Below are 26,976 nucleotides of genomic sequence, written 5' to 3' on the forward strand. Positions count from 1 at the left end.
TTTCATCACATGTCAACATCCTGTACAGAAATGGCTCCTCCTTCAAACGAAACAGCAAAGAAACACAGGTGTCTGCTCGCGTTGCCTTCTGGCCCGGAGTCAAATCATGTGGGATCCATCGACCCAACTTGTAGTGCATCCCAAGTTAATGGAGGTGCTGCCGAATGGTTTCTCCACTCACACTGAATTGTAGTTTCAGTTCCTCACATGTCTGGCCACTTTTCGCCTCAATTGCTACTTGATCTTAATTTTGTATACGTGTTGGTCTTCGAGTGTTTCGTTATCGTCCTTAAACTTGTTAAACCACTGCTGCACTGTCCGCGTAGTCACAACAACCTCACCAACGGCTTGGCATATTTTCCGCTCCGCTGCAGCGGCGTTTGCCTCCAGATTGAACTCGTACTGCATACACACCCTTATGATGATCTGTGTAGGTTCCATGTTCGCTCTGTTCTTACGCAAATTCACGGTGTAACTGGACTGCCACAACGAGGTAGTATGTTGGATATGCTCACACCAACAACTGACCTTCACCTCATCTCCATTCGCGTTTAACTCACGGTGTGAGGGCCAATTGAAGATAGATCTCAAAAAACGACCGAACTTTCTTGGTTAGCTTATAGTTATGATACATGTGAGTGTATATATATATATATTAAATGTCGACTAAAAGCAGGGAATTCGTGTTACTATTCGGTTCAAAATCTCTTGTCGTCGCGAATTCTGTCGAGGAATTTGAAGCTTAAAATATACAAAACGATAATGATGCCTGTTGTTTTGTATGGCTGCGAAACATGGCCACTTACTCTGAGGGAAGAACATAGACTGAAAGTATTTGAGAACAAGATCCTGAGGCGAATATTCGGACCCAAGAGGAACGGGAATGGGGAATGGCGGAAACTTCATAACGAGGAACTACATAATTTATATGGATTACCCAACATTGTTAGGGTCGTCAAGTCTAGGAGGCTTAGGTGGGCGGGTTATGTAGCTAGAATGGAAGAAAGTAGAAACGCATTCAAAGTCTTGACTGGAAGACCAATCGGAAAACGACCATTAGGAAGACCTAGGCGCAGATGGGAGGACAATGTTAAGATGGATCTCGCAGAGATTGGAATACAAAGTAGAAACTGGATGCAGTTAGCTAAGGATAGAAGTCAGTGGAGAGCTTTTGTGAACGCGGCATTGAACCTCCGGGTTCCATAGGCCATAGTGTTATATATATATATATATAGTTTATTTCGATTATAATCAGGGCAGCCGTGCTCGAGCACAATCTAAGTAATAGAAGAAGAAGAAAATAACAATGTAAATAAGACTAATAAATGGATATATATATTTTGTTTGTGCGTTGGTATGGTGATGCTAGCTGTTGTCAAGGAAATGTTTATACAATATGAGTGTTGCCATACTTGTTAGATCGTAATTTTGAATTGTGCATTAAAATACTTAATAACGTAAAAAACAGAGTTTTTGTGCGTTCTAAACTGATGTATGTTCTTCAAGTTATCTTTAATGTAAGTAATAACTAAAAATATATTTTATATACGAACTGTAGGCAATATAAGGTAACTTTATAGTATCACGGGTTAAATGAATTCCCCCCCCCCAAAAAAAAATCCAATATTCCCTATAGAGGAAAATCCCCTAAGACGATTCCAGGTTAGTATTATGATCTCCTCCCTACATTCTATTTCAGGTAACAACTACTTATTCTTTTTCAGGTTCTATCACTAGAATGATGAAGAGATAGGTATATTTCCCGGTAATTTTAATTTAATACTTTGGATGTAATCTTCCTTGTCTTTCTCTTATAGTTTGTTGGTAGACCTAGTTGCTTATTAATTTACAAACTTAATCTCCCATGGATAACATGGAACATATGCTTCAATGACCCCCGCAGAGATATCTAGTGAAAATTTGTAGAGAAATGACACCCTTGAGCACATTGAAAGATACGTAATGGTCATACAACTAAAATATCGTATATGTTTGTTCGAACCCAAATATTTTTTCCTTGTAAGTAGTAAAACACCGAATGTGGTCCTTAGTTCTGGATTTACAAATAGATACAGATACTCTGCTAATGGGTTTTGGGTTTGGCTACCAAATTGTAGGGAGGTGTTACAAGTAGTATGTGCGAAACTGTTCGGAGAATATTCGTCATTTGCTAATTAACAGTGTATATGTTTCATATACGATACATAAACAAATAAACATCAACTCCATCAGACAGACTGGCAACAAACGACATACATTTTCATCTCATAAAGTTAGCTCTTTTCGAAAACTACGCATCAGAAATTACTCTCAAGGACGTCACTTTATTCAGCTCGATACAATTTACGATTGATATACAAGGGTAAGTCACAAATTACCCACAATTTTGACACAACTTTTCTTACATTGTTCATACTGACCTCTGTCCTAGTTTATTTTATTGTTATGCTGTTGCGGTCATGCTATCAAAGTTTGATTCTAATTCCTTCATTTGTTGCAGATAGATCATGGCCACTCTACTAGAAGTTTGCACGAAAGATGAACAATGAGCAGTGATCCGGTTTTTGTGTACGGAAGGTGTATCAGAAACCATGGCTAATTTTCAGACAATATGCCACTTCATCAATAGTCACTTCTATCTTTAACAGAACCATGTCATGTGCACACTCAAGGTTGTCAAAATTTGTGGCCACAGATGGTCATCCGGCTCTTTCCTCGTGTGTAACACTTGCGCGACCATTTTTGAATTTTTTAATCCTTCCGTAGATACTCCGTTGCGGCAACACACTGTTCCCGTGTTGTAACGAAAGTCTTTGATGGATTGCGATCCCGGATAGATACTTACTTGTCTAGAGATCGAACCAAGGACCCCATGCACTAGAGATAAGCGCTCTATCACTGAACCACTGTGCTTTATGACCTTGGAAACCGAGCTTTTTCGTTCCAGGTTTTACTTGACATTTCTTACTGTTTCTGAGATACCGTACACGATGAACACCCTGCCATGTTTCAACAACATGACTTATAGTTACCTAGTGTATATGTATAGACATATCTTTGAAATATTAACAAACTAAATAGTTAAGCTCTCTCAAAACTAAGACATGTGCATCAAAATACCTTCACCAGGCCAGATCATGCTTACCCATGAGCCACATGCATGAGTATATATAGAGAATTCCGGAGGAAAGAAACCAAAGCGAGAATGGAAAATATATAAATTACCAGAAAAAAGTGAAAATCATACACAATAAAAAAATAGTGCAATATTTCACAAATTGTTTCACCAGATAAGAAGGCGAAAAGGGGAAAAAAAGTAATTAGCAAAAAACCCAGCTATGAAGCATCCTGGGGGGCAGTGCCATGTTGGAATGCACAATCACTTGATAGTGTTACCAGGCGGAAAGTAGATAAGCGTTTACCGGAAAAACTTTCCCTTTCTACCTATATTTTTTCGTCTCTATCTGCTGAATCATTTAGCGAAAAGTTCTATAACGCATTTTCTTTTAAAAGTGTATGAGCTCATGTTTTCACTGTTTTCTGGTAGCTTATATGTGCTGGTTGGGCCATAAGTCACTTGATACTAACAGTTTTTAGTTCCCAACTTTATTTAGTTCCAACTTAGAACAATTATTTAGTTCCAACTATACTAACAATAGCTGATTGACGTAAACAATACGTCATAACAAGTGATTTTATAAAGAATTTAAAACTAATTACATTTATAAGTAAGTAAGCTTACAATGAATAGAAAGTAATCGAAGGATGAACGTGTGTTCGTACTTCCAAAGTGGTGGTTATAAGACCACAATTACAAGATGTGATTGAGTTATTTGCTCCGGCTCAACTGTAGAAACTAGTGACGATATTTTAAATTTCATGTTGATTAGAAGCTAACTCAACAAGACATCATATAATAAATTGTACATAGAATTTTGAATGTATATGTGTCACACAAATTTGGCATACGAAAATTTGACAAATGGTTGCAAGCTGTCAAACGGTTAGTTCCCCAAGAACTCTTATCCAAAGTCAATGTAGGTAATGTTGATTTTTCTGGTTTAGTACAATAATTTTCTCATTGTATAATTTTAATATGATATTAATTATTGTTTGTTTCTTTTCCTTTAATTATTATTCTGATTTATTGTGGTTTCTTATTTTGTTTCATGAGATACGAACTACGGTTTCCAATTGTGTTCCCTGCGCCCGAACGGAAGAACATTGTCATGTTGTATTTCACCTTATATTGGCTTTAACAACAATAACTATATTCCATTATTAAGAAAAGAATTCATTTAGGGACCTAATTAAATAACTAAATCGTCAAATTTTGAATTTGCCTTCTCTTTAAAATCTGATTAAAATAAAATGTAATGAATTACTATAAAATGAAATATAGTAATACGATATTGAAATAAAATATAAAAATAGAATGTATTGTATTAATGAATTGTAATTTTATTTTATACGAGGGCAATTCAAGAAAACAAGATAATCACATGTTATGTAAATCATCTTAGTCTCAGGACTCTTTCTTAAATTGTAAACAAGTTCGGGAGCCATTATACAAGGATAACATGTGTTTCCTTTTTCATCTTATTTAATATTCAGGATAAAAATGCTATTTTACCTGGCACTAGCTACAAATTAGAAGAAGAAGAAATGTAAAAAAATGTCATGAATAATCTTGATTTCATAAATGTTTTATTTTTCTGTCGCTTGATGTAAATGTTCGTTTAATCGTTGTTAGGACAGTAATCTCGTTCCTTTGGTACCATTTTCGTTACCAGGGATTTGTTTATACGGAATTAAAAGATATAATTCAACAGAACGCCATATAGAAGTTTATTGAATTGCTGTAAACCAATTAACAAGTATTTTGAAATATAGTACATTTAAGTGGTCGAAAATAGTATGTAATCATTGAGTAATCATCGTAGTAAGTAAGTAACAAGAATCTTATATACGAGTTATACTATGAGATATCTTAAATAAATCGAGCTATTGTGTGGTGTTGTCATGTGTTTTCCGAACATTGTACTTCCATCTCGACAAGCAATCTATAACTTGAATAGAAGGTTTCAACAGACTACACAATTGATCTTACTAGACCAGGTGTCATAAATATGTGACTGCAGAAGAAAATCTTATAACTGTAGCGCAATGTATATGTGCATTGATTTAGGTAACCTAGTTTAATATTATGATACAACTTCTAATAATTTCATTTTTTCGTAATTGGTAAATAATACATTTCAAATGTATTTTTATCAAGTCATTTATGACCCAACCTATACATGCAAACTTAACTTCATTATGTGACTCATAGTTCTTGTTTTTAAAAAATGAATGATCATAGGGGTACGACTAACTACAAAAATAAAGCCAATTCTGTAAAATAAGGTTATATTTGACAGTAGCTTATAATACAAGATTAACCACACTGATCCACCCATTAGTTATAAAAGCAATTAAAGTGAAATTAATACACTTGAATACAATTCATCCAGATAACACAGAAGGGTTCTAATGAAAACAACGCCAAGCATACAATAAATGAACTAAAATAAACAGACAGATCAAACCAAAATAGAACATGTGAATCAAACGAAATGTTCAATATATTGTTTTTCTTTCTTTCCCTTAAAACAAAATTGACTAGCAGTGCCAGTATGCAGGAACCTTAATAATCTTCAGCCAAGGAAGAAAACGTGACTACTACTAAGCATCACAAGCTATCACTGTACAAACTGCAGGGGAAGAAAAATAAAGTATTCACTATTCGGCAAAACATATAAGCACATATGTAGATCATTATACTTACAAGAAATATAATGAATAATTCTGACTTTCATGCGAACAGTAAGGGAGTTACGTTTAGGTACAGATATATATGAAATGAAGAAAATGAAATATTCGAAGTTATATAGGTTAAAGTGTAAGAAGCTGAGTAAACTATGTTGTGGTAACAAAATACTTAAATATGTTTAACACAAAGTAACGAACACCAAACCCAACAAATAAATGATAACTGTATGTTGAGGGCATGCCAGACATATGTCTTACCAAGGATGTCCAGTGCATGAAATGTTCGATTTAGGTGAACATGCAAGTTTTGCAAATTAAATATAAATTCATATATATAAAGAGATTTAACCAAAAAAAATATATATATAAATACAAAATACAAAATTCTTCAAGCACTTCGGTATTTAAAAGTACTGGAACGACAGCACAAATTTTGAATGAAAATAATAAATGGTACCAACACAATAGGATAATATGTCACAGAGGGAAATATGGCATTTCTGCGAAACCATTTCGGATTTCGATCTTTCATTTTGTTCTATTTTTGCTCAAGAAATGTGGAAAAGTTCGTGTTTTGGCAACATATTTTACTTCATTGGAAAGTTGAAATAACCCTAATAAACATCTAGATTTAATTCAATTGAAATAAAATGTTCAGCAGTGTATTAGCATTTAAGTTTATGAATGCTGGGAGAATGGAATTTTAATTATATTTATTTATCGGGTCAGGCTACAGCGGGATAATAACGGTGTATCATGCCTATACTCTATTACAAATGCATCGAAGTGATCGTATACGTGTGCTAGGCATTCGACTACATATATAAATCAAGAGAGCCAATTGAGAGTTTAACTGCTTATACTGTGAGTTTATGGAAGTATTGTTTGCTCTATGACGCGAATGAGTTCTAAAATAACACTTAAATAAATCAGAAACGAACTTTTATACAGTGTGCAATGTTTTGTCAAAGTATCACTATGTTATGTTAGTTCAAATTAATTTTGTAGACAACCTGAATACTCCAGTTAAAAACGAACAGTTATGTAAGAACACAAAACTATTTGTAAGAAAAGTAAAATATTTGGAAGCTGTAGCTGTGGAAAGACTTAAGAGTCACATAGGACGACTGATATCGAATTTATACAGTGCGCGATGCAATGCACGTTTCAGTTTGTTGACGGTTCTCTTCAATCATATTTATTACACACTTTACACGTTGCTATACAACTATGTAAACGTTAACACTTTATATAATCACAAAATAAAGGCTAGATTTTTCCGGTGGCCTAGTTTCAATCATTGTTGCTAGGTTAATTACAAATGTACCTCTATAACATTCATAAACAATCAGCAAACAAATCGATCAATCAATTTAGTTCTAGATTGAAAGAGATCCCTGTAAACTAATTAAGGCCATCATAAATAGAAAAAATATATATCAGGTTTTATCATCACAACCTTATCGCCACAGGAAAAAAAAGAAATACAAAAATTTACTAAAAATATGTAAAATTAAATAAATAAATAAATAATTAAATTAAAAAACTGGAAATCATTAAATAAACTTTCACAAGAATCTATCATATCGGCCATAATCAACGCGTTCGTAAATAATCGATAGCGGCAAAAAACAGATCAACAACCAACTGTGAATGACTGTATGCCTCTAAGGAAATTGTTTCAAGCATCGGGACGCACTACGCAAAGAGTGTTCACTTCTGTTGCATTATTCCTTATTAGAATTCTTTACATAGGAAAGTATACTGATGGGGAAAAGATCGCCTTTAATGTGCTCACATTGTACAAAAATTCTACTGAATATCACGCAAGTTAATATAATCCGCACAGTACTTTCTTTACTTTTCTTCCGTTCTTTATATATATATATATATATATATATATATATATATATATATATATATATTGTTACACAGTTAAGCGTCGAAGTCCTAAGCCGGACTCTAATTATGGGGTAAGACGCCCGCGCTTTTCTAATTGTGTGTGTAGAAGAGAAAGAGAGAAAGGGAGAACGGAGTCAAGCTAGGCATTGATTGTATTAGCAATCTGATGTCTCATTGACACCAACCCACACGCATGTAATAGTGGTATGACCCTGGCTTTGATTTACCCAAATCACACTGCTGGGTCGCAGCTGTAAATTTATTAAACATCACGCAAGCGATAAGTACATAAAAACATTATGTATTTGGAGCTAAACGTGAAATAAAGATGTATTAGTAAATGTAAAATAGATACTTCCGCCCCGGCGTGATGGGAAAAATCATAGAAAAACTAGAAGTCTTGGCCACTATTGGGCATGCACGTGAACAAGCTTCTCCAAGCTCGTCAAGGCTCGTGACGTTAGCTCTCGAGCTACGTCAGAACTAGCAGAAAATGCGTGGGACGAAGTCGCTTTAAAAGTGAGGCCCTTCGCTGAGCTCAGGTTGTTCGTTTCCGGCATTCGTCTAGTGAAATTGGATCTTCGCTCCGGACGCTCGTTGTAAGATCAGGTATTTTTTTTTTTTTTTTTTTTTTTTTAAGTTCCCTTGGTATAGAATGATCACTTTGAGACTTGTTAGAAACTGACGTTAAGTTACGACCTGAAAATGAGACCAAGTTTCCACTTAGGAAATTACCACTTCCCTTTTTGGCCAAGGCAAGTTGCAGGTACGAATCATCAAAATTACTACTTTCAATAAATCGCGGCTTAGCGTGATAACCTTCTAGCACCCAGTTTGTAATGTAGGGGTTGTGCCCATACATGTCATGAGTTAATACGTTAAGTTTGTATTTTCATATTTCCAAATTGTAAAATTCTTTGTATTTTCATTTTTATTTTTTTTATTCTTATAAATAAAATTAACAATGGAAGTGGTCTCTTTAATTTAGTCATGCTATCCCTCCCTATTTGGATTTAGTTCACAGTCTTCATGACTTAACTGGGTTTCGATTTCCAGTACGAGCTCTACCTCTGAAATACAAGTCTCCCCTTCCCATTATTGAGACTTTTAGAACACTTTCTCATCATCTTCGAACCAGTAAAGCCTAAGACGTCCCGCTACTGAGGTTTAAAGGGAGTTGGACTTAGTACCAACTTTGACTAACTGGGTGGAGAATAGAGAAGTGATCTCAAATACGATTTCACGAAAGAGAGTGTATACAAAACAACGACAATCTCAAAAACACATAATATATATATATATATATATATATATATATATATATATATATATACCCTCCATTCCAAAAGAAACCGAACGTTTTAAAAAAACAAAAAAGCAATGTACATTTTGGAACAAATCTTTTATTAATCAATGTATTCCCCTTCTGCATCGATACACATATTTGCACGCTCCAACAAGTTGTCAAACGACTTCTCCATGTCCTTTATTGGAATGGTCTTTAGGACGGCGGTCGTCGCCTTCTCAATGGCATCAATCGATGCGTGCCACTTTCCTTTCATCGCCAAATGCAGTTTCGGGAACAGATAGGAATCGCACGGAGCGAGATCTGGTGAATAGGGCGGATGATGCAACCGAATAATGTGATTTTTGACCAAAAATTCAGTTACAAGTCGCGAACGATGAGATGGTGCATTATCGTCCAAAAGAGTCCAACTGCCGATTTCGCGATATTCGGGCCGAATACGACGAATTCTTGCCAGCAAACGCTTCATGACGCCCAAGTAAAATTCTCCAGTGACTGTCTGGCCGGGCTGAACAAATTCTTTGTGGATAATTCCTTTTGAATCGTAAAAACAAATCAGCATCACCTTAACTTTTGACTTCACCAAGCGACTTTTTTTGGGTGTTCCTTCATCCGGCGCTCTCCATTCAGCACTTTGCCGCTTTGTTTCGGGCTCATATTCAAAACACCACGTCTCGTCACCAGTTACAATCGATTTCAAGAAGTTTCGATCCTGCCGAGCACTTTTAACGATGTCTTTGCAATGCGCAATTCGATCAACTTTTTGGTATTCGGTAAGTTTGTGTGGTACAAACCGCGAATTAACCTTCTTAAGGCCCAAAACTTCGGTCAAAATGCGGTATGCGGTTGTTTGAGGAATGCCTAATTCCATTTCAATAACTTTCACCGACGATTTTTTGTTATGTTTGATGAATTCACGCACTTTTTCGATGTTTTCTTCCGATAATCCGGTTCTGGGACGGCCTGATCTTTCGTCATCATCCAGCGTCTCTCTACCCGATTTGAATCGCCTGAACCACTCGTAAACTTGCGTACGGGATAGACACTCATCACCATATGCAGTTTGTAGCATTTGGTGCGTTTCACTCAAAGTTTTACCCAGTTTAACACAAAACTCAATTGCAGCTCGTTGTTTGAATCTATTTTCCGACCGATGTACACAACACACTGACAGTTGAAACGCAATAACTTTGTTGCCGTGCATCCAAATGTCATGACATTTATACCAGTTGTCAATGAGGGACTACGCCATCTACCGGTAAAATATCACAACAGATGGCACTAGTGGTACTATTTGTTTTCAAAAGTTCGGTTTCTTTTGGAATGGAGGGTATATATATATATATATATATATATATGTGTGTGTGTGTGTATGTTTGTATATGACGACCTTGGATAACAGCACTATTCTTCAGGTTAAAATAAAACGAAAATGCTATATAATGGTATACCCTCTGGAGCCTCCTTCAGCCGCTATGAGAAACCAAAATTTCACTATGTGGCAACATTACAGATTAACTTGGAACCATTAGTGTTGCTCTACGAATCCATGAAGCAGTTATATAGATTGTTACGTTAATGCGTGGTGGTAGTGTTAACGTCTATCGAGTCTATCGACTTTACTGCCATCTGGAAAAAAAATAATAAGCTATTTGATGGATTGAAATATCTTCTCTGCGGTTCTTTATCTGCGACATTGCCAAATAGCGCAATGCGCGTGTCCAGACGAGGACCCAGAAGGTGCACCACTACATATATTTTTTGCTTTATTTTAACTTGTAGAATAGTGCTCTAGTCCGTGGAATCCATTTTTAGAACAGCTGATATATATATATATTTATCTGAAATAGCTCTGCTGTGAAGTGTCTTTCCCTACCTCATTTTACACATTCTAGAGGTCTGCGCATGCTTATGATACTTTATTAGCCTACGTGCTAGACGTATATATACATTACTAAAGATTTAATTTTGTACGAAAATCTGAACACCTGGCAGAAATCATTGAAAATTATTAAATGTCACGGATATATGATTTGCAGATATTGTAGTTATAGAAAATAACGTGATAAATGTATTTTAGTGTATATAAACTTCTCAACTGAGGCTGGTAATGAAGGCAGAATTCTTAAGATGATAATATTTTAGTACAATTTTGTTTTGTTTATTTTACAAAGTGTTCAGAAAATGTTGCTGCTTCCTTTTCCCTTTTGTTTTTCTAAAGCGATGTGGCTCCATTTACAACTTATTTGTAGTTTTGTCATTTGCAAATGAAGGTTAACCCTCTTCCTTCATAACAAGGTTGTTCCAGATTGGAGTTCCGCAATCGTCATCCTACAACTGGGATTTTTGTGGAGCTTTCCTTCATATTCATCTAGAAAATACTGAGATGATACTATTTTTTGGATCCTGACTTATTATTGGTCGTAAACTATTTCAACCTCTCAATAGAGCTTAAATAACGTTTGGTAACCTTCGTGGAAGGAATAAGCTAAATTAGGGAGAGAGTCAACAACAGAATACTATTCATACAATGAATGAGTCTTTTCAGAATTAGATTTAGTTATCAAGGTGCAATTTCATCCGAAAAATATAGGCTTTTCTGTTCACAATTGGGCTTTGTATGAAAAAAGACAGCCTGTCACAACGACCGATCTATGCAGGGTTCAAATCTACTTGAATTTTCTATATCACGCTTCATTAGTTAACTTTGATATGATTTCTGCAACTTGGCGATTCATTTGGCTGGATTCAACCAAACGTAACTACAGATATCAACTAAGTTTAAGCCAAAGTTATGTGGTAGACAATGTAACAGTTCATCAGAAAGAAAAAAAGAAAAGAAAAGGACAACTTCAATCAGCTGATTAGTTACTTTACTAGCAAGTTGGAAACCACTGTTTAGTAGATCAACGTATGACGATATGTAGTTGCCTGTTCTGCCAGCTATAATTGACTGAAATTCGAGCAACTTTACCATTCTTGTCATATAACAAAAAAAAAAAAAAAGATAATATAGAAGAAATTGTATCTGCGTAATTTTATGTGGAGCGAGTTAAAAATGGTACTTAACTTCTTTTATTCTTGTTATATGATCTATTAACTTGGATGTGTGAGGGCAAAATTGTAAGTGGAAGCGGAATTCGAACCTGGTTTATATATATTTGGTCTAGGAATTAATTCGTGCGGGTGGACAAGAGATAGCGCAACGAACGGAGCGTCCCACAGTTCCGTGTATCCACACATGTGTTGCAAACCCCTGTCATCGCGTATCGTTCGTAGTATAGGGCAGTGGATTAAAGCGTCAACAACACCAGTTTGTAGTTAAGTGAACATGGCGCAATTTGTGCCTGATAAAGTGTTTTTGAGGGGTGTCCTGCTGCATTACTTTAACATGCAGAAAAGTGCGACTGAAAGTCATCGTATTTTGGTGGAAGTGTATGGTGACCATGCTCTAGCTGAGCGAACGTGTCAGAAGTGGTTTGCACGGTTTAGAAGTGGTGATTTCGGCTTGGCAGACCAAGAGCGAGCTGGACAGCCAAAAAAATTTCAAGACGAAGAATTGACAGCATTGCTCGAGCAGGATTCGTGTCAAACGCAGGAACAACTTGCAGCAGCATTAGGCGTTGATCAAACAACAGTCTCCAAACGCTTGAAAGCCATGGGAATGATTCAAAAGATGTCACATTGGGTTCCACATGAATTGAAAGACAGAGACGTTGAAAGACGAAAAACCATTTGCGAATTGCTGCTTCAACAACAGAGCAGAAAGGGGTTTCTGCATCGAATTATTACGGGTGATGAGAAGTGGATCCATTACGAGAACCCTAAACGAAAAAAGGCCTGGGTGAAACCAGGTGAACCAGGTCCATCACAACCAAAACGAGATATTCACTGTGCAAAGGTTATACTGTGCATATGGTGGGATATGAAAGGTGTGGTGTACTATGAGCTGCTGCAACCGGGTGAAACTATGAATGGAGAACGTTATCGACGACAATTAATGCGTTTGAAGCAAGCTCTGGCCAGAACACGACCAGAATGGGAGAACAGACATGATAAACTTATTGTTCAACATGATAACGCTCGTCCACATGTCGCAAAACCCGTCAAAACCTATTTAGAAAATGTCGGATGGGAAGTTTTACCCCACCCGCCGTATTCACCAGACGTTGCTCCTTCGGACTACTACTTGTTCGATTGCATGAACAACGATTTGATTGGACAGCGGTTTACTTCTTCAGAAGATATCGAAACATGGGTCTCTGACTGGATCGCTTCCAAGCATGAGGACTTCTTTCGCCACGGAATCCGTACATTGCCTGACAGATGGGCGAAAGTGGTGGCTAGCGATGGACAATATTTTTCTTAAGGTATTTATGTATTTTGTGTTTGTACTACAGCTTCAATGTGCGCGTACCAACCGCACGAATTAATTCCTAGACCAAATATATATATTCAGATACAAACTTTTAAAATTATACATATTAGAATTGAGTTATTTCATTTTAAAATTTGTAAGATGGGATAAAAGCAAAAGTACTATAGATATTTTAGAGTATAGATACGATTCGACTTTGGCAGTTAAAAGAGAAAAGAAAGAAAATGACCATTAATATTTAGTCTAGAGGTGAATGAAGGGTCAACCGATTACGGCGCAGTTCTGGTAGGTTGCTTCCGATAACGGACCGTTCCGTTAAAACTATTGATGAGATGGAAAGAGGGAGTGAGTATGAAAGTAGGGGGAATCTAGAAGAGAGGTTTCCTTGTCTTTTTCACACGCCTTCCTGCTCTACAAGCTAGTAGAAAGTGTGTGTTCAGATACAAACTTTTAAAATTATACATATTAGAATTGAGTTATTTCATTTTAAAATTTGTAAGATGGGATAAAAGCAAAAGTACTATAGATATTTTAGAGTATAGATACGATTCGACTTTGGCAGTTAAAAGAGAAAAGAAAGAAAATGACCATTAATATTTAGTCTAGAGGTGAATGAAGGGTCAACCGATTATGTCCCTATTGTATGTAATTTTCATAAAGTTCTCTGAGAGTATTTTTTCTTTAGATAAATAAATGAGTACCGGATATCGTTGGAAAAGATGAACTGTTAGTTTCTAACTTCCTTATAAGCTTGATATCATGATTGTTCAAGAATTAGCACCTACCGAAGCTATTTTGGTTTCTAGTCTACGAAGATGTAGGAAGCAAGCGTACGTGGAGTTACAACTATTATTAACTATTACTACTGAGTGGGGTCACATCTGCCATTTCCTTCTCCTAAAATATGTCACTCCATTAGTTAATACAGAATTTATGGAAGTTACTCTCTGTAGAGTTATGCAGGAAGAGGAAAATGTATTGAATTTTTACCGGAAAAGTTTAGTACTTTAAAGTATTGCAAACAGATATGCAGCAGGATGAAATTTGTAAGACTAGTAATTTTGTAACCCCTGAAGTTAGAAATTTATTGTTAATATTAAGTGTCCCTAAAACCATAAATGAATATTTAGATTTTCCGGAGAATTTTGAAATTAATGAACGTTATAATCAAGATTATAAAAATGTTAAAATTGATAAATTTGTTTATCAAAGAGTGAAAACCCTTTTTAGGAGTGACAAAATTAATTATTGTCGGTCACCTGTTTATAGGCAATTTTCACGGAACTCTCCATTCTCAAAATCATTTGATCATACATTAGGATTATATAATACTTACTCATTAAAGAAAGAAAAAGTAAGTTTTGGAGGTTTATTACAGATTCATGTTAGCATTGTCATTCTTTACATCAATATTTAAAAGACAGTGGTTCATCACTCCATTTGGTAAAAGAAAGTATTTTGGAGTAAGTAAAAAATTTCAACCTACAAAGTAAACTATTCGGTTTCAGGTATGCAGGATTAAAAATATACTAGTGCCAGAGCTTGTGCAATTTGTACACGGTGCTTGATTTTCTGCTTTGTTCGTATTGTGAAGCTAGTACTACTACTCGGAATAGATTTTCTTCATGATAACTATGCTCATTTTAATGTTAAGCCCGTGAATTTCTTTTTGAAAATTTAGAGTGCAATTAAAAGTTTTTTTAAGAGTGAATATAATTGTATATGAACAGTAAACTGTGCGCTTCCCAATATCGTTTCAGGTCTCCTTGAAATGCCCTCGGGCCAATAGGTGCCAGGACCTTGGAACGATTCGACAGGGACAGACCTGATGGAACAGAACAAGTATATGGTTTTGGTCTTACATCACGCATTTCAGCGACGAAAGAAAGCACTAGCGGTACTCAGCAGTTACAAAGGTGTTCTCGACATGATAAAGGAAGACAGAGAAAAACAAACAGTGGCAGATCCATAATCAAGGGAGAAGTGAAACTGAACAGATCATCACCTTGCAGCTCTGTTGAATCAGGAGCGTCTACAGGGAACATGTATATGGAGGTTCCAGCCAGCACTAGAATTTGAATCTTACCCATCGTGATAATCTAAAAGGGGAGACTGAACAAGAACCAAAAGATATTGTTAAGAACATACTTTTTATGAAAATTTAATTTATGTTCTAGATTTAACTAATGAACTAAAATATGTCATCACTAAGGAACTTGGACATGTACGTAATTGTTTATGATATTCCACTGAGATCCCTCTTCCTCTATTACTCAGCAATATACAGTCTCTAAACATAAAGTTAGATTATTTTATTAATCAACTGATAGAGAAGGGAGCGGTAGAAGATATAAATAGTAGTCCACATACAAGGGTCGTTCAAGGTTGACCGGGACTTTTTATTTCTTCTGAGGAAACAGATAGCACAAGAAGCACCAAAGTATGTCAGCTTTTCAAAGTATTCTCCGTGCGCATCGAGGCACCGTTGCCATCGTTGTGGCAGCTCCCTGATTTCTTTGCCATAGAAAAAACTTGGTTGTTGTTGTAGCCACTGGAGGACATCGTTCCTCAGTGCTTCATTTGTCGTGATTTTTTTCCCTTCCAGATGGTCTAAGGGGTGCAAACAAATGATAATCACTGGGGGCTAAATCTGGATTATAGGGGGATGGGACAGAACTTCCCAGTCAGTGCATTTCGGCTGTTCACAGATTGTCATGCGTTTCCACTTTTGATCAAATATCAGCTGGCGGAGAACCCACCTTGCACAGCTTTTTCGAAAGCGTAAGTGGTCGTGAATGATTGTCTTAAACACTCTCGACACTGATATTAACCTCGGCAGCAATATCCCGCAATGGTACTCGCCGGTTCTCAAGAATTTGCTCAACACGTGTGATATTTACTAGTGTGACTGCAGTCGGGCGAATGTGTCTGTGCGCTTCATTTGTCACCAGCTCCCGTCCTTCGCGAAACTCGTACACTCTTGTCCCTGACATCGTTTGTTCACCATACTGTGCTTGCAATCTTCTGAAAACCTTACGATCGTTAGTTGGTTTAACTTTCTCCTTGACAAGAAATTTTATTATACACTACTGCTCCACAGACACACTGCTTGCCGCCATGTTCGCTGCAACTGCTGCGCATGCACCAAATACGTCATGCCGGGCGCCAGTTACTCGAGAAGGAATACATTACATCACTCACAAGTTTCATCATGATCCAGCTACTCATTGATTATTTACGTACGAAAATCCCGGTCAACCTTGAACGACCCTTGTATTTCCCCAACTTTTAATTACGAATAGCAATGACTCTAGAATATTAGTTATTAATTACGGATCAATTAATAAGTTACAGCTTATCCATCTTCTAACTTAGAAGCTATTATAGATAATAAAGGACGTCACAATGTCTATACATTGTTGGATTTAAGAAGTTCAATCTTCCAAAACAAAATTAAACCTGAATGTAGAAAAATAACAGCTTTTGCTAAACCTAACAGGTTATTAAATTTCGTTCGCTTGCCAATGTTATGACTGTTAGCCATTCATTTTTCTAGCTTAATGCACAAGATCTTTAGGTATATGGGAAGGGAATATTTAGACACATATTGTGATTATGTAATTATTCATATTAACTCAGTTGAAAAACAAAGAAATTTTAGAAAAAGCGCTACAACGCCTTAGAGAATGGGGAATTACAATTAGTTCACATAAAACAAAATTTTTAAAACATAAAATTAAGAATTTGGGGTATGAATTTAGTAACGAACTAAAGAAAATTGATGAGAGAATGCCTAAGCCGAAAAATAAAAGGGCTTTGAATAAAATGTTACGGATTTCTTAATTATCATCTCAGGTATTTGGAAGATTATTCAGAATTATTGAATAAATTGCATGACATGAGGTTACCTTTAGATCCATTAGTCCGCGGAGAGAAGAAAAATCTTGAGAAAATGAAAGAAGCCATTATAAATCATGTCGTTCTTAAAGTACCAGACATGAATCCTCCCTTCTTTATCCATGCAGGCCTATCGACCAAAAATATGGAGCTATAATACGTCAATATGATGGAGGTCACCTTAAAACCTATTTACTTTTTAAGTAAATGAATTCCTGCATCAGATTGCTCTAAGAGCGTATCTGATTTGAAACTGCGTAGCCTTGTTCAGGCTCTTGATGAGTCCGACGTGTATTTACATAATAAATTTACCGTTTATTGCGAACCATAAACGACAAAGGAAATATGACTTTCTCAGAGAGTCAGCAAGTATCAGTTTGACATAGTCAATTTACGTAGTGAGTGCAATAATTTAGCGGACTTTATAACACGTATGTATAATTAAATCGATTTCTCCCCTCCATCCACAGACATAATGGAAATCGAAAAAGTAAATGGTAAAAATGTACATTTAAACTTTGATAAAGTTTTGAAAACCTTTAAAACATAAGAACCAGAGGTAAACAATATGGGAGGATTAAAGGCTGTAATTCCTGACTTTTAAGTATTAAGTTCCAGAATGAAGACTCAGTTGGTGGAGGCCATGGGGGCGTTCAGAAAACAGCAGCAAAAATTGCAGTCAGGTACACTTGGAAAAATATGTTTCAAGATATTCGAGATTTTATTCAAAGGTGTTTGTGTTATGGTCCCTGGCGTGTCATAGTAATGGTTTTAAGTATGTTTTGGTTTTCACAGATGGATTTTCAATTTGTTGTTATAGAACCATTACGAAATGTAAATTTAAAACCAATATGTTTAAAGTTAGATAAATATTTTATTTCTTTGGGTATCCTAATAAGCTTATACACGATAATGCGTCCTACTTCCGTAGTGGTTACTTTAAAAATTTATTTATATAGTCTTAGTATTAAAATGTAAATACCTCACCATATTCAATGTCTAGTAATTTAACTGAAACAAAATAAAAATATCAAATTAATTTTAAGAACATGTTTATAAAACTAAAACAAAATGGTTAATATATGATACAATATACTTTACATAACAGTGAAAATACTGAAACTCGCAAAACTCCGATCCAATTGTATCTTGGAATGAAAATGTTTAATCCTTTAGACATTAATTGGCTATTCTATCAGGCCTTGTTTCCATTTAATACTAACTAGCAGCGTTCACCCCGCTTCGCTGCGGTCACCCCGGAACGCAATAAACTTTGTTACTTAGATAATTTTTACTTTTTCGCTTTCAAGTGATATGATAAAAACCATAGAAGATTGCAGTAAATGTTAACATTATATCGCCTGTCATTTATGTTAACCCGCCCCGCTTCGCTGCGGTCACCCCCGAACGCAATAAACTTTGTTACTTAGATAATTTTTACTTTTTCGCTTTCAAGTGATATGATAAAAACCATTATAACGCCTGTCATTTATGTTAACCCGCCGAGTGACACGGTCATGCGGGTTGCATATAAATACGTTTATTTTTATACCTATGATGAACTAACAAAGGATTTGTACGTAATGGACACCTGAATGGTCAATTATCTCAAGACACTGGTAATTGAAAATTAAAGTGATATGATAAAAACCATCTAGGGTCCAAATCCTAATAACCCCCCAAAAATAAAAGAAATTGGTTCAGCCGTATTAGCGTGATGAGCGGACAAAGGATTTGTACGTTCTCTTTTATATATATAGATACACAATAACGCACTGAGCAAGGCTATGTGATAATATGTAAAAAACACTATCACGTAACAATACAATAACTGAGTGGAAATCTGATGAAGACACAGTTATTGTGTTGAAACTGTTACGTGATAGTGTTTTTTTTTTTACATATTATCACAGCCTTGCTTAGTGTGTTATTGTGTATTAGTACATTAATTGGATATTGGATCTAGGTATTGTAGAAAATAATCAAAATAAAGATATAAATAAGAAAATGTGTCTACGTAATTTCATGTAAAGCGCATCAAAAAGGATGTTTAATTCCTTTTAAAGCGTGGTTTGGATCCCTACTCCTTATGGAAGTTGAGTGGTTTAGCCAGAATGTTCGTATTTGATGTAAAAGTGAAAGCTGTTTATGCATTCGCATTCAACGAGAACTATAAGTATTTTAAATTTTAACCTATTTTAAATCTTTTTTGGAACAACTTTACTTCATTTCCCGGTGAGTGTAAATTACATCAATCACTTCAACTTTATTTAATACTCTTGTAAGAAATTCCATTTATCAACCTGAATGTTTTGAAGAACTTTAAAATTTATAATATATAAAATTGTTTCCCGAATGAATCAAACAATAAGTAATAGCATCCAATGGCACCAAGACTGACTGAATGATAGGAATGATAGACTGACAGGAAAGGTATATTTGATATTTCTTGTTAATATTCGTGTATATATTTATATTTATATATATATATATATATATATATATATATATATATATATATATATATATATATATATATTTCATGTTATATAAATTTTTATTGAAATTAGAAGATATCTTTCCAAAATTCAACTCATTGCCCAGTCTTCCGCATCGAAGGTGAGAATCGAACCTTTCCTATTATGGTGGTTTACCCATTTTAGGGAACATTGCTGCTACAACAATAATCGAGGATATTTCCGAAACTTTATTTAGTCTTCCATTTTTATTGAATGCAACAAATCTTTGATAAAGTCATCAAATCTATTGTCACGACCATCAAATTGGCAATAACGAGTTAGACAAACAAATTTAAGTTATTTTAAATGGAAGATCATTTTATATATTGCGAAGGAACTGTATTAGAAATCTGAAATACGTTAAATACGTAGTATTTTAATGATGTCACATCAAAGATAAATTCTTAAAATCTCTGCTCGGAAGTTTTCTTCCTTTTTTTAAAGATGTTACTGTTTTCTTTCAATATAAAATACATGGAATTCAGATTACGTGGTTCATTCATAAAAGTTTAAATTAGTAAAAAGTAACAATGAAATGTTGGTTCTGCATTTTGTTAATAATTCTTAAGAGGCCCCATCCCAGTGAAATTAAAACATCGCTAATTTTAGAGTAATTACGTGATATCTTTAAATAGATAATTGGAAAATGAGGCCTCTTAAGGAGGTTATGCTCACTATCTAGTGACTTCTCAAAAATACATTCATGTGCTTCGGATTCCAAGTTATTACACTGTAGGGTTAAGTTTCATATAGCCTCGTAGTTAAAAGGGACGCTAAACCCCAATCAACCAATCAAAAATTCAATGATAGTCCTTCGGTATCCTTAAGGTTTCCGGTCTAAAATTAACTTATAATGAATATTGTGTCAAACTTATGTTATTACGAAAAGGCGCATCTCAAAATTTTGACTGTGCCTGCATCATCCTTTACGCCAGGAAGGATTACCAACAACACAAGTTATCGAACATATCAAACGAAATCACGGATATGTAGTATGGCTACAAGATTGATAATGGAGCACACAGGATGATGTGCTCCACGTCTCATCTACATCTTTTGGCTCAGAAGAACCCCATGCCCACTGCTATTAAGTACACAAGGAAGTTTATCGAATTTCCAGGTAATGGCACCGCACGTAGTCCCTAGATCTTGATTTAAAAAAATAAAAAAAGTGTTTGTGAGTGTTTCATCTTGTAGCCTGTTGGTTGTGATCTGTAGTCAAATGGAGACGCCAATAAAAGTAGCTGAAATACTGGAACACCAAACATCGTTGTAGAGGTTTGTATGCTATATAGTTTAAACTGAATAAACGCTAATGAAACGGGAAGAACAATATGCCAGGCATTAGGTAGGAATTTGGTGAATGAAAAGGCAGTACAACAGTGCTTTAAAACATTTAAGAACTGCGATTAATTTCTGCAGAAAGCACTACATAGAGATATTCATAAAGAACGAGACGCTCACGGTGGATATTGAGGAGGGAATATGTGAGGCATTGGGAGAAGTGCAAAGTCATTGACCAGGATCTCTACCAGGTAGGGAAACAGTGCAAAGTATGACCAATGCATTGATTGTGGCTCATGAAGTAATATAAGCACACGCATTGCTGCTTTGTTGTCTTGTCAGAGAAAGAATCCGTTTCTGGACAGTGCTGATACGCGATGAGAAGTGGGCTTTTTATACTTCATGACTTGTTAGCATTAGTAACACTAGAACCTATTCCCAAACAGCCAAAATCGTTACTGCTCTGTGTTTGGTGGACTACTTACTACATTGTGTATCAGGAACCCCGTTTGGCAAGGCGATTAATGCAACTGTATATGAAGGGTAAGGGGAAAAAAGAAGGAATGTCACAAAATTGCATTTTCGAGAAAATTGCGTTTTAATATTGAAAACAGCGTATAAAGAATAGGGTTAGTCAAATTTTTTGCCCCTTTTTACATGGATATTTCTACATCTAGGAATACATGGCATATACAGTCAAATAGTATCAAGAGTCACCAACAGATAGGACAAAGCACCCGAAAAAGCACGCACATGGACATTCCTTGTTTTTTCCCCTTACCCTTCATATGAGGGTGTTCCTAAACGTTTACGGCCTGACACTGAAATATCGCGCCACTGGTAATACGCCGTTCGTAGCATGGAAGAAATAATGAATCACTTTTAACTGTATAGCTACGTCAGTTCGTTGGATGGAGTCATTTCTTGTCCCTTCCTGACAACTGTTTCTGCCTATAATAATTTGACCTGGGTGCTGATGACTAACTCACTTTAATCTTGTTTATAATAGTGTAGATAAGTAGTCTTCAAAAAACTTATGAACGATTCGTTTTGATATTTTCATCCTATCTGAATTATGTTATACGCACAGGATCATTCAACATTTTTCTGATTATTTTTCACGCGCAAAATACGTTTCTACTACGGTTTTCTCAATAGCATTCTCTAGGAGAAAAACATGTTCTTGAACAGAAATTCTTACATATTCTGTTTAATAAGTAATATATTTTAAAAGTGAAATAAATTTTATCTGATTTCCAATTTTGTGTTATATAATGAGATCTTTAGTTCTTTGGTGATTATTAAAAAAAAGTTCTGGTTTGCATTTATTACTGTGGGAATGGTTACTCATGAGATCTATTTTGGTATGCAAGGTTCAGGGCCTTTGATCAATCTATTCATAATATTATTGTTTTTGATGAAAAAGAAAACAGTAGCCCGTAATATTAGTGAACTGATTTTCAAGGAATTTGGAAAATATGGATCATGACACAGTAATTAAAAAAGAAAAGTATCTATTATATTAGGTCAATGCCATCCCACGTGTAAATTGGTCAAATGGCTTGTTAATTATTTTAAGAGTGTGAATATTTCCCTTACTTACGCAAATTGGAAAAAAGAAAAGTTAAAAGAGGCCGAGGTGGCTCAGTGATAGAGCGTTCACATTTGGTGTATGGTGCCCCTGGTTCGATCCCCGCGCGCGCCAAGTGAAATTTGTCGTGGACAAACACGTGTGAGTGGGTTTCCTCGGTATTCTCCCGTTTCCTCCCACTTTCTTCGTTCACCATTTCATTCAATTCTCGTCGTTCCCTTTAACACGTGGGACGTAAAACTCAAGATTTCTAATTTCATTTCAAAAGTTAAAAAAAGACATCCCTTCCATTTCAGGCTAGTAACAACGTAAACAGAGAAGGCAAGCATTAGTATTAGTATTAGTAGGAGAAAAATTTTAATTTGATGATGAAATGTTTTAACTGCTTTGAAGAATGTGGATAATGCAACTGAAGATGCATGTAGCTAATAAAACTCTCGAGAGATCATGTATTTCAACTTAAAGTTTTAATGAAATAAAATTGATTAATTTTACAAATACATCTATTACATCATGAAGTCATGGACAACAAAACATAAAACACAGTTCAATTACCATAAAAAATGAAACTTTTCAAACTTTCACTGTTAATTAACCAGTCGAATGAGACTACAAGAACAAAAGTACACTTTAACACTGAACGCAATTTCAGAGTCTGAAACAATGATGAAAAAGTCTAAACGGGCTTTATGTATGATCAATAACAGTGTTAAACCGCAAATCTCGAGCAATTAGCGTGTTCTTAACGATTAGAGAAGAATAAATCGAAATTCTTTTCGAACACTAAAAAACTGAATTAAGACTTTAACAATTAAGAAAGCACGCTACGAGAAATGCAATATATAATCTGCGGCCTTATTATTATTATTTACCTAGTTTTATGTCTTAAGTTAACAGTATTGTCTCCGGTGTTAAAATAACAGTTGAGGCAGCTTCTTGATGTGCCTTCCAAATAGTATAAGAACACACATTAAGATGACACAATCATAGAATTATTGGCTGCTAAAACAAACCAATGCTGGTGAATATTCTCACTATCACATTGTTTGCAACCCATTCTCACATGATTTATCTGAAGGCAAGTATGAAGGACAAAATTATCTTCAAGGAATGTTAATGTAATAGGGACAAACGATTCTTACTTAAATTAACTACACTCTCAAACTTTGTCCTGATTCAAGTGAGCAAACTGAAGGGAAGTTTATACACGTCAGTATATTATCGTATAATTTATTTAAAGAGAAAAATCAACGCATCTTATTAAAAATTTTAAAAATGCTAAGTATTAAGCACTTGTTTATATGGCGTTAAGAGAAATTATTGGTGAACTATACTACTATTGTCAACAGAGATGGATTACTCACGAACACATTTATTCACTTCTCATTGAAACGCCTTGCAATTTTCTGGTACAAGACAGGATAAAGTTGAAATCAACAATCTTGGAAAGCTGGTTTATTTTATTCCCAGGTATTTCCTGCAGTAAGATGCTTCCTTATAATGCACTAAATGCAAAGAACTTCTTACATTGAAGAAACTACATCTTAGTATCAACTTCCGGGATCCGAAATAATTTCAAAGTGTTAATGTCACACTTAGTGTTGAATTATGGAACTTACATAGAAATGTTTAAAAAATATTTACAAAATACTACACAAAATGGTAAGATATATACAAAAATTCTTTAATTTTTCCATGTAAGATGTTCCATAATTCAATCATAAGTATCGAATGAATACTTTTAGTGCCAAGACATTTTCTCCAACGTAAGGAATTTGTTTATCTGCTGCTTCGTAATGATAAGTCTCACTGTACGAAATACCTAGCAAATAAAAATTAACCAGATTTTCAAAATTGTTGGAATCAATTTTCTCCTGCCTTGCAAGTGAAAGAAGCTTTCATAAGAAGTGCATAGATGTACTCGTGAGTAACGAACTCTAGTGACAAACATAGTAGAACGAACTGTCGAAACAGTTAATTATTAAATTTTTGTGATGCCTTGAAAATGAATATTTCCGTAAGTAAAACATTTTTCAAGTTTCAATATTATTATATATTTCGTTGAATAACTTATCAATGATTTCGCTTTACAAAACGAACTTATTAACAAGTCAGCAACAATATCTGCAGGAAAGTGAATTGAAAATCCATTACTGGGAAAGCGTCGAAAGAATCTCTACTAAAGAATGTCGTACATATTAATATGAAAGTTTTTCTTTTCTTTTTTAAATATTTAAACCCGAAATTTCATAAATTTATCTGTCGCCGGTCTTTTACGGTAGGGTTCTTGATTATAAAATTCATGTACAAAATCTAAATGTTTCGATTACGTTCTTCTCTACTTTCAGTGAACTACGAGATAGTATATACAAAGATTACAAAGTATACACAAGATAGTATATACGCAGTAGAGTGTATCACTAACATAATTTTATTATATTTATGATATTATTAGGCAGTTATCTAATTAATCTCAGAAAGAATCTAAGAAAAATGCCACAAGGAAAAAATATATATTATCATTACTATTAAAGGAATTATATCTGCAATACCTATAAAATGCCTATTTTCTATTTTTGTCAGTAACATGCGTGTTTAAAAGCATGCTTAATGGACACATGTACTAAGATATATGTACAAAACTAGGTCTTTTTTTGATATGTTCCACGTACATGATTATTTCGGATTATCTACACTACTATACTCTGTACTTTATGGAAAGTTGTCATCAATAAATATGGGGAAACAAAGTTTCGAAATACATATTAACGCAGTTTCATAAAGTTCTATGTAAATAATATTTATTTAGGTGTTTTGGTAGCTGGTAGAAGCAGTGTATTTACACATCATCTTTATTATTTTCGTAACGATTATCTATGGAAACCACTTTTTATATCTGAAGAAACATACCGAGAAAGATTATTGGTAATTCGAACGTCTGCATTCACTAGGAGGTGTAATTTTTAAATCATTTTTTATATTTTCTTGTAACAGAACGAAATGTCAGAAAGTAACTTACGCAATATCGGAGATACTATCTTGTATTCTTTCATATTTCATATTTAATTTGTTTAGTTATATTCCGATCAAAGTGGAACTTATACATACTTGTCATTTATACTAAGGAACTGCACGACGGTACACGCAACTCTAGATAATATTTAGTTATTTTAAATTCACGGTGTCTATTATTTATAAATCTCATCTGTTTACGAATAACATTTTTTTCTTTTTAAAATGGAGTTTAATTTAATATTTTTTTTAATGGACAGAACTTTATTAAGATTTAATATGAACTTTCTTATTTATATCCTTACTGAAAATATATAAATTCATGCAAAAGATAATATAATTCATATACACCAGCATATAAAAATAAGCATAAGGGAGTAATCACACAAATTTTTATCACACCTATTACTCTGTTAATACTCTTAACAGATGCAGGGTTTGCTAACATAATTCCTGATTTTTTAACATTTTAATATCTATCTTTCAAATCTTTATGGTCTTTATACTTTTCGAACACGCTATTTCACTAGCTACCATGTTCATATACACAATAAAAATATGTCATATTCAGAAATGAACGACCTTGAAACACGTTATAAATGTAAAAAAGGTAAGGCAGGATTAAAATTTTTCACTGATTAAACTCGAGTCAACTTATACGATAAATGGACAAAAAGTCTCCGTTTTTTCACACCAATTCCTTTGTAGGTGCAAATCAAATATCTAGTTAACTCAGTTTACAAAAACAACATTATTATAGGGTAATATTATTAATCTCCACTGATTAAAGATCTCACTTATTCTTGTTTTCACTCTCAATTTTGTCTAAAACGCACCGCACACTCTTACAGCACTAACTGGTACTAACCCACTTCTATTCATTTTCCCATATTTATTGATTCTTCTACATGCATCAGGGCACGCTCACACGCACATACATTAGCTCACCCACACACATATACACAAACACAGCAAACAATGAACGAAAATGCAGCTTGTTAAGTGTTAGTCACAGCAAAGCAAGCACTTAATAAGAAATGTAAAATTACTTGGGTTTGGTTTCTTGGTCTGTGACGTAACGGATGTAGATGTTATCTTCTGGGAAATTCTCCAACGGAGTTTCATGTTCATACATGTACGAACAAGCAATAGCAAGAACAGAACCTATAAAAGAGATAAACACAAATTATTATTCCATGAAGAACAAAGGCGTTATGGGCTTCTTGTTGTTAGGATTTCAATTTTTGTTTTCGATTCTAGGTTACATATTATACTA

General features: G+C 34.7%; 1 protein-coding gene and 1 long non-coding RNA gene across 4 annotated transcripts in view; one reads left to right on the forward strand and one right to left on the reverse strand.

Moving 5' to 3' along the window:
* LOC145686025 (uncharacterized) overlaps positions 1-15,885 on the forward strand; it is a 71,059-nt gene extending 55,174 nt beyond the window's left edge. Inside the window, exon 4 of the long non-coding RNA XR_014131507.1 lies at positions 15,158-15,885. This is a non-coding gene — a long non-coding RNA (uncharacterized LOC145686025). The remainder of the gene's footprint in view (positions 1-15,157) is intronic.
* Positions 1-26,976, reverse strand: part of Bub3 (mitotic checkpoint protein Bub3) — a 98,767-nt gene that overhangs the window by 27,524 nt on the left and 44,267 nt on the right. Inside the window, exons 8-9 of one of the 3 annotated variants that reach the window (XM_081758871.1) lie at positions 26,750-26,864; positions 5,402-5,753 (exon numbers count right to left, since the gene is read on the reverse strand). In XM_081758871.1, coding sequence (XP_081614997.1) covers positions 5,732-5,753; positions 26,750-26,864 — 137 coding nt within the window. In that variant the 3' untranslated portion in view covers positions 5,402-5,731. Of the gene's footprint in view, positions 1-5,401; positions 5,754-23,133; positions 26,865-26,976 lie in introns of those variants that run through there. The other 2 variants (XM_081758872.1, XM_081758873.1) reach the window with 2 other exon arrangements.

The sequence above is a fragment of the Thermobia domestica genome, chromosome 5 (genome assembly GCF_964235325.1).
Source record: "Thermobia domestica chromosome 5, izTheDome1.hap1.1, whole genome shotgun sequence".
Taxonomy (NCBI): domain Eukaryota; kingdom Metazoa; phylum Arthropoda; class Insecta; order Zygentoma; family Lepismatidae; genus Thermobia; species Thermobia domestica.